The sequence below is a fragment of the Limulus polyphemus genome, unplaced genomic scaffold (assembly GCF_000517525.1).
Source record: "Limulus polyphemus unplaced genomic scaffold, Limulus_polyphemus-2.1.2 Scaffold54, whole genome shotgun sequence".
NCBI classification, from domain to species: Eukaryota; Metazoa; Arthropoda; class Merostomata; order Xiphosura; family Limulidae; genus Limulus; species Limulus polyphemus.
Genome location: NW_013665664.1, coordinates 1,004,506 through 1,014,569, shown reverse-complemented (window position 1 = coordinate 1,014,569; position 10,064 = coordinate 1,004,506). Strand labels below are relative to the sequence as shown.

Genomic DNA, 10,064 nt, shown 5'->3' with positions numbered 1-10,064 from the left:
GCGTAACGGTCAAACATACGAACAAGCAGAATAATAGTATAGATAATAGCAATGCTGTCTTCAACTCGTTTTCTTACTGACTATAGACATACAGTAAAAACAAACTCTTCATCATGAAAAAGGTTAAGTTTCTAGGTCATTTTTGATAGACTAAATATCGTGGTTTAAGATTTTATTAAACAAAGAACTTCGGAAAGACTGCAGATTAAAAGTTATAGATTATTTTTTACTTTATCAGCTCTTTGAGGAAATGTTCCATTTCATAAAATTGCTTCTGTACCCAGAAAACTTCAATAAGTTGACATATTTCTTCCATACCTTACCGATATCTACCAGTTATAGTAAAGTATCAAACACATAAGTTTTATATTATTCATTCAACAATTGTTGTTGTTGTTTTTTTAGAATGTGAGCTAATGCACAATTTTGCAGTAGTAAACACTCTATTGTTTCTGGAGATGTATTTTATATAAGTTTTTATTTAATTTCGTTAAAATTACCTTCGTGAAATACTAACATAACTCGTTCACAACAGCTACAGTAGCACATATGTTGGATCACAAGAGAGAGAGAGTGCTCTTCTAATATTTCCTGCATTTGTAAAATTATAAAACAACATCAAACGAAATCAATTTAATATAGTAACACCATATGGATTTAGTATTGGGATCAAAAACGTTTATCGTGATTTCCTAATCATGACGACTCAAACATACATAAAAGGCAGAAAAAACAACAGATAGATAGCAGATGGTAAACTTTCAACACGTTAATACAGGTATGTATCATCCGTTTTAAGGATTTTTTATTAAACATTAATAATCATATTAAAGTTTTTTCAGGTAGGCTAATATGACAATGATTTCAGCTTTAGCGTCTTGTATACGTACGATAATAGCAAATGGCAGAAAGAAAATGAAATTGAAACTAACATGAATAAAATAGTACATAAGCAGGTATAGTCAGATAAAACATAAGCAACAGAAAGATAAATAAACTAAAAAGGAAGAAGCATGTAAAAAATAAACATAGATACTGAAATAAAATATATATATGAAAAGATGGAGCTAATACAGACAGAGGGACAAAAGGTAAAATTATATGGATAAACACACGTAAGTAACAGACAGACAAAATGCGGCCGACAAACAAAAACAATACGCACAGACAAAAAAGGAAACATAAACGAATGACAGACAAAACAATAGAGGTAGTAGCAATAACATTTCATCACATCAGTACAGATAATTAAAATATATCTTGTGTTTAAAGAATGCTACACTACACTATTACTTAGCATATGTAAACAAATGGCTCAATAGGTAAATGGTCAGTAAAAGATGTGTTGACTTACCTGTTTAATAGATATTGGTAAAAAACTCAGTATTTATTCATACGGATACATATGACACATTTCAACAAGGTGTATGTAACACATAATGACTGTGTTACAATGCGAGATGACCCTCTTTGTATTGATTTCAACAAGCATTTAACATGTTTTATTTTTCATAACTTTTAAAAAAATGTTTCATAAAAACGTATTAATATAACATATTTATATATATTCAGTAAACTTTATCTGCTTTTTTTTGTTAAATATTTATTTATCTTACATGATTTCTATCCCAATTCTGGAATTTAGTTTCAATAAATACTGAAATATAGTGAGAAAATAAAACAGACAGAACCAAAGATAACAAATGTATAAATACTTAAAAAAGTTTATTAAAATATTAACATATATATCAATATATTTAACTACTTGTATCAGCTTCTTCAACAGAGTATAACAGTATTTTAATGAAAATTTTTTAAAAGTTATCAAATCGTCCTAAAGATAAGGTGCCTTAAATGTTATTATGTCATAAAAAATCCGACAGTAAGTGCACATGTTATTATATCATAACATGTATATAGTAGGTGTGTTCTGAAAAAATTAACGAAGGGGGTATTAAGGTCAAAAGAAAAAGTAAAACGTTGAGAAAGACCATTTTTAATAATATTACCCAACGTTACGAATCTCAACGATTATTGATAAACTTTATTAAAACAAAATCTTCATTTGGTTTGTTGTTGTTGTATATAAGCACAAAACTACACAATGCTCTGTCTGTGCTGTGCTCACCACGAGTATCAAAATTCGGTTTTACAAGTCTTCAGTCTTACCGCTGAGCCACTGGGGAGTCCATTTGGTTTTAAAAAAAATAAATAATCGCACAACATCCAGCGATGTATCAGCTAGAATTAACGATATCATTATAGACGTTTTTGACAAGTAGAAATTTCTTGTTTTAAAGTGCTTGAAACTTAGAAAAATATCCCAAAAAATAACTGAAACAAGTGTGTATCTCAGATACTCTTCATTTAGTAATAGACAATAAACTAAAATAAATGTGTAAAGGCATTTTAAAATTCATCTGTTTTGCCTTATTAAGACATAAGTGAACTTGTAAAAATGTCTACGGACTTACAACACTAGAATCCGGGTTTCGATACCCGTGGTGGGAAGAATACAGATAGACCATTGTGTAGCTTTGTGCTTAATTACAACCAAACAAACAAACCTTTAATCTTATTACACCAAAGGCGCCACTCTGTTAAAGTCACACAAGTATGGCGATTATTATCCATACGTATTCCACGCATATTTCATTCCCGCGTATTTCACACCACAGTATGGATATTTGTATTAGTCGAAGTTACTGCGAGGCATTTCGAAATCACAAAGAAAGCGTACGAAAGACAAAAAGGCAAGACCAACTTACGTAATAATGACCTACGTTTACTTGCGACACTGCGATAATTGATGCATATTTCATGTGTATCATTCAGTTAATTATCAAGCATAGCCTCTTTTTATAGAAATTACTGTTATTGATAACGTGTGTTAGTTTGCATACTTATAAAGCAGTTAGGTTGCATACTTATTTAGCAATTAGTTCCGAGATTACTGAATAAACAATAAAAACTAAATGGATGAAGAAGTATAAGAAATAAAAAATGAATATGAAAGAATTTTTTCTTAATTACAAATAACTTTATTCAGTTAAAGCATCAGTCAGTTGTGGGGCAGAACGTTACCTGGTGGTTAGAATGGCGGGCTGTTTATCGCGGGCCCGGTGTTCGAATGTGATGTCGATAATTAACTTCAAATTTAGTGAACACTGACACTTATAAGTGTTAGTCAATCCCGTTATTTGGTTCAAAGTCCTTTTAGAGGTGGTTGGCTGCCTTTCGTCTGGTCAGAAGTCAAAATTAACGGTGTATATGTTTGCATTCTAGGGGTTTCTTTTCTTGGCACGTGAGCAAGAGGTGCCATTCATTTTGAAAATCCCAATTTACAATCGCTTGTATTGATACGAATTTGGTATTTTAAAGAACAAAGAGATCAGATCAGAAACCCAAGATTCAGATTTGCCCATCCTAATTTACAGCTGCGGACCTGAAGCACCTGAGGCTTACGTGTTTACTCTTAATCAATATAACGGATTGACTTTCACAGTTATAACGCCCTGTTATTGAAAGTACCATGTTCAGCAGAATGTCACAAATCAAAAACTGCATCTTCCAATCCCCAGCCCGGAAATAACGATTATCTCACATCTGGTCGATACTATGAATAAAATTTTCAAAATGATGTATGCTACGTTTAAATTAGAAGCTTGTTCGAGGAAATACAATGAACTAATTTATACATTGTGGATTGTAACTGCAAGTATGTAAAAAATTACATTGTATATATAGTTTTGAAAAAAAAAACGTATTTAGTATTGATAGTGCGCATTTTCTAGACTAAGCCTAAGAAAAGATCAAAAATGGTAAAACAATTTGTAGGAGTTGGCCAAAAGGGTGCCATGATGTAAAAATTATTTTTCACTTTGAAACCCTATCTTAATTCATGTTGTTTTTTGATAATTTGTTTCTCTGGAAACTCATCCTACAGTTTCGATGTTATAAGTACCGAATCTGATGGGTTGTTCTTGTCTGTATGTTGTATCCTTCTACGGAGGTTGTACTAAGAAGGACTAAACACCCCCAGAAAGTCGCCCACACATGATGAGGTCTAAAGTTTTCAGGGGCGCTGAACGCAAATCTCGCATAGCATTTAGTGATCCCGGTTTTTCTAGGAATCCAAGGTGTGCCGTGTTTAAAAATAGGTTAATACCCCCCTTTCCCCACTCACAAGCTAGCAGAACCAAACGTGATAAACGTGCTCTGGTTCAACGGGCAAATATTCTAACGGGTTTGTTTTAGGACACGGATCTCCTTTGAGCAGATATAGAAGTTTTTAGGGATAATGAAGGATGTTTATAGGTACATTGGGTTCTCTTTGAATAATGACAATGTTGTCTGAATAAGAAAAACTGATGAAAATCTAGACTTTCTATCTTAACACTGAGCAACGGTGTTATAAAGCTGAGGCAACTCACTAAATTATTTATGTAACACAAAACCGTTAACACTTTATACTATTTACTAAAGGTAAATGTGCTTGACTGTTTCGGAATAAATAAAAAATTAAAAATTTTCACTGGACTACTTGTTCAAATTTGGTATAAAAGTTTACATGTCTTGTTGTAGAGTATTTAAAGTGTTAGATAATAAAATTCTCGCACTGAACTCCCAAGTAGTTAAAGTGTCATATAATAAAATTTGCGCACTGAAACCCCAGGTAGTTAACGTGTTATATAATGAAATTCTCGCACTGAACTCCCAAGTAGTTAAAGTGTTATATAATAAAATTCTCGCACTGAAACTCCGAAAGAGAAGTACATATTCTTCAAACTCAGATTCGAATCCTGGATTTCAGCATCATAAGCCCATAGACTTACCGCTGTCCCACCGGAGTACACGATTGTGGAAGAAGGGTTAATGGATAGAAATGGGGTCCACAAAAAAGATCCCGATCTTGTTTTAAAGGCAATGTGTTTTATTATAGTAAAGAAATAGTCCATGTAAGCCATTATCTCTTGATATCTTCGCACATGAAATAGCAGGAAATTACTTACAGCCTGGACCTTTTCATTTCATATTTCTTTCTAAATATATTTACCCATATTGATCCTTCACTAAATGTTAAATCCATGAGTGTTAAGAACCCGTTGTATTGACAAAGAAAACATTAACTTCTTGGTGTCAATTAATATTGCACTAACACTTAGAGCTGTACTAGGACTGAAATAGGAGAATAATTATCATAGTAACCTAAGTGTACCATGACCAATGTACATATAATACTGGTGAGCAACCTGAAAATACCTCTGGAGACAAAACAAAGTATTGCATAATGTCGTGCATATCCAAAGGTGTAACTGGGGAAAATTATGAAATATTAATAATAAACAATTCACTTGTATAATTTAGCATGATTGACAAAATGTATCTTTAGTGATAAGTCGCATCATTAGTTTTCAATTACATTTTTGAGTTGGGGTAGGCATGGTGTTAATGGATTTCAAATGTAAAATGCAAAAAAACCTGAAAATTACAGATTTTGAACTATACTTTGCTAGCTGGTTTGTTTTGAATTTCGCTGAAAATTACTCAAGGGCTATCTGCGTTAGTCGTCCCTAATTTAGAAGTGATAGCAATGAGAAAAGGCATCTAGCTAGCACCACCCACCGCCAACTCTTGAGCCACTCTATTGTCAACGAACAGTGGGATTGATCGTCATATTATAACGCCCAAACGGATGAAAGTGCGAGTATATTCGGTGACAATCCCACCCTGCAATCCGCAGGTTGTGAGTTGAGCGCCCTATCCACCAGGGTATGTCAGGCCCTCTCTAGTTGGAAAATGTTATACAGCGCTTTTTAACACTCACCATTGTAATCGTCCTGGGTAGAAACTGGATATCACATTCTTAATTATATTATATACAACAAATATACTCGCTGCTAGCATTTATTAAAATATCTATGGAGCAAAAACTCAGTAACGTGACTAAATCACAAAAAAATAATATTTGATTTATGTATTGCTTACTTTCTGTCGAATTGTTGGAAATCACTTGACGTCCTTAATGGTTCTTGTTAAATTACAGTTTTTTCCTTGCTATTAACTTAAAGTTGATTGTATTCTCCAGAATGGTTAATCTAGTTGATTGTTTGATTGTTGAAGTTAAGCACAAAGCTACACAATGGGCTATCTGTGCTGTGTCCACCACGGGTATCGAAACCCAGTTTCTAGCGTTGTAAGTCCACAGACGTACCGCTGTGCCACTGGTGGTTAATCATTTAGTTGCTGATTACTTTAGTTTGTTTATTTGCTTGTTTTATTAGAGTAAACCACGTTGAGCTATCTACTGTGTCTACCGTGGGGATTCTATCCCTGGATTTTAACGTTGCAAGTCCCTAAACTTTCCGCTGTCTCGCCGGAGGACGATTGCTTTAGTACGAGTTTATTTGATGTACTTACGAAACAGATACGATCACGTTGAACTATTTCCAACAAGGCTTACTTTTCACATAACGTGATTTACTTGTCCTCTTGACTTGAAAGGTGTGGTCGGTCATCTCACATTCGCCTCAAGATAGAAAATGTTTCTCTTCATCCTCACGCAGTGATCTACTTAATTCTTAATGATTTTGAACTTTTTGTTGAATCGTAAGTGTCATATATTACAAACTTGGATGATTTAGTCAGCTAAGAAAACTAAAGGAGGCCAGGACGTTAGTATAGGTAATAGGATTCGGTTGTTTATGTTTTTATTTATGGAATTAGCTGAGGAAATCACGTTGGAATTTGACATCAAACAATGAGGGTCTAACTTTTATTGAAGTGATGTCTTCAGATAGGCGTCGGACAGATGGATATAAAAGGAGTTGCGAAAAACATAGACTTAGTTTAAAACAGAGTGTTCCAGTTAGTAAACGAACGTCTGATTACATTTATCTGTATTAAACCCCTTTCATAAAACCTTTAAGTACAGTTCAGTACGAATAATCTGCCCAAATGCTGTTGCAAGAGGTAAGTTTCATTTATAATTGGATTATATATCTCAACTTCAAGAAGAGCCTCTCGAAACCATTCATTTAGAACAATGATTCCTCGGACTCTGTCTTAATTTTTGCATTTAAACCATTTCACTTTAGTGCTATACCTTTAAACATAAAACATGTAGCTAAAGACTTGCTTCATTAGTCCAAAAATTAATGTTAAAGAAGTTATTTTCTCGTTCAATGAAAATTGTTTACCTAGCATACAGGTTTTGTTTTAGTTTTCTGATGGCAATGTTTTAAAGTTACAAGAAATAAACATCAACATACTGAACTGATTTTATCTATTCCAATAAATGTACAAAAAAAAAGAAATAACTCAATGATCTTCCATAAGATGTGGTGAGAATAGTATGTTAGCAAAGTTTATTTTTAGCATAATCGGTTTCGGGATGCTTACGTTTGTATTCAATGGCATGTCAATATACAGAAGTGTCTTTAGGTTCGCATTTGTTCTTTAAAGCAATTAAGGCATATGTAAACACTATGTTCGATACGTGTTTTTCTAGTCACAGTTCCAGCTTAAAATAACTCTTTACAAATAAAGTAACAAATAACCTTTGAGTCGTAAGTTCTGAGAAAAAAGATTATATTGATTTAAAATAAGTTTAGAATATCTTGTCCGCATTTAAAATAATTAAGCTTACTGTTCAGTTCTTCACTGAATAGGTTTCTTCATTCGATGAAGAATTGATCAAATTTATAACTCTTCTTGAAAGGTTAAAGGACTGCATCCACCTGTTTTCAACATGCGATATCATCTTCAAACAAGAAACAATTCTGAGACGGTTCATTTTCTCACTTTCGCATACAATCCTTAATGCGTCTGAAGTAATCCAAACGTTGTCTGGAAGACGTCATGCAATTTTTAAAGTTGAAAGGGGTCAAAACGTTGTCTGGAAGACACCATACGATCTTTAAAGCTAAACGTTTTCAAAACGTTGTCTAGAAGATATCATACAATCTTTAAAGCTGGAATTGGTCCGAAGGTTGTCTGACACGTCATTAATTTTTGAATATTTTTGAGAATAGTTTTATTTTAACGTCAAGTATTTTTAGCTATATTGATAACAAACTCTTTAGTCTACGAGATTTTCACACTAGTAAGTATGAGGTTGAAAACCTGGGCTATTTAATGGATTGTGATTGTATTGTGTCTGCTAACGTTTAATTGAGAATTATGTGGAATAGAAATATAATTATAATAATGATATTCATTTCATATTATTTCAGGTGTTTGTACTTTCCTTTACCGTTGGATATTGCCTCGCTTTCATTAGTGATTATCAAAGCCAAGCGATTTACGACGTAAGTAACTTGTTATTATCCAGAAAAAGTTAAACTTACTTATAGTTGTGAAAAAATATATATATTATTGAAATTCCTCGTGTCATCTTTCCCTTTACTTAAATATGTACAGTAAAGCACATAAAATTAAGATAATCATTCTTTATTTATTTTGTGGTTTATTTAATTTTGTGCAAAGCTATTCAAGTGCGATCTGTGCTACATGTCCCTAATTTACAAGTGATAAACAAGAGAAAATAAGTCTCCTCAACACCACCAATTTTTGAGTTACTCTGATATAATTATAACGCCTCTCGGTTACAAGAAGAACCCATGACATTCCTATTATCGAATCGTGTAGTTTCTTTTCTTTATATATTTAAGTCGAACAAAGTTTTTTTCCCTTCAGATTTACTATTTTCTACATAATCTGAATGAGATATTTGAACCGTGTGTTTATTCATCTATTCAGGAATCTCCCAAACCCTATGATTTTGGATATGATGTTCAAGACGAGTTAGGAACAACCCTAAGCCGGTGGGAAAAGGGTGATGGCAGCGGAACTGTAGTTGGAACTTATGGTTACACTGACCCTTATGGAGTTTATCGATGGGTGCAATACCAAGCTGACGGAAATGGTTTTACCGCTAACGTCAAGACTAACGAACCTGGTACAGCTAACCAGAATCCGGCAGATGTTATTATTACCGCTGAAGAGCCGCCGGCTGCTGTTGTGCAGAATACTTTAGCTCAAGTTCGGGCTCCTACATCTAATCTTGTACATTCTGTTCCAAGTTACACTAGTCACCCCGGTAGTCGTCTGGGTGGCGGTCGTTCAGTTACTGCTTTTGGCGGTGGTTTTTCAGGTGCTGGTTTCGGTGGTCGTCGTCATGCTGTGGGTTTTGGTGGTCGTCGTTCTGCTGTAGGTATTGGTGGTGGTCGTTCTGTTGTAGGCTTTGGTGGTGGTCGTTCTACTGTAGGTGTTGGGGGAGGCGGTTCTGCTGTTAACTTTGTTGGTGGTCACCCGGGTGCGGGTTCTAGTGGCGGCCGCCCAGCTGCTGGTGTTGTTAGTCTTGGTTATAGTGGTGCTGGTCTTGGTGGAGGTTATTCTTCTGGTAAATTTGGTGGCGCTTATTCTTCTGGTACTTTCGGCGGCGGTTCTACGCTAGCATTTGCATCTCCTGGTGTAGCAAAGGTTGTCACTTCTGGTCAAGGACATGGAGGAGGTCATCACTATTAAACAACGCATTTCGCTTCCTAGTGCACAACTCAGGGTTTCAGTTACAAGAAACGTCTTTTTTTTTGCTGACTATCTCTCATCAATCCGTCCTTTAAGCTGGTATTTGCACTTCTGATAAATATATAATTCAAAGGTAGCACGTATTTAGTAAGCATTTTATAGTGATAGCAAATATTGTATCTTTTATTACATGAATTAAACTGTATTGCTTTTAAACGCAATTTATAAATATATTCTTTTTTATACTTACTTTCAGTCTCTTTATATGTTTTGAAAAACACAAGCCACTGAAACCTAATACATGAAACATTTTAACCAAGAAATCATACGGCCGATACATCACAAGTAACAGTCTCGTTCAGGCTTGTACGTTCGCCTTAATGAATTACATTTTTGAATATAATCATTGTATGTACACTGAGTTGTCACAAGTAAATAGACACCTAATTTTTCGTCATTTAACTGATTTATGCTAACTAATTTGTGTTCACGAGCACTATATAAATGAAAATGGTCCGCACACTAATTATCTTGTG

The 10,064-nt window shown here is 34.1% G+C and overlaps 1 protein-coding gene across 1 annotated transcript; it reads left to right on the top strand.

Annotated features, from left to right (window-relative positions):
* Window positions 1-6,957: 6,957 nt before the first annotated feature.
* Window positions 6,958-9,528, top strand: LOC106463614 (glycine-rich protein 23-like). The gene is made up of 3 exons (XM_013923666.1): window positions 6,958-6,972; window positions 8,235-8,309; window positions 8,761-9,528. The coding sequence occupies exons 1-3, from the start codon at window positions 6,958-6,960 to the stop codon at window positions 9,526-9,528; spliced, it is 858 nt and encodes a 285-aa protein (XP_013779120.1).
* The last annotated feature ends 536 nt before the right edge of the window (window positions 9,529-10,064 follow it).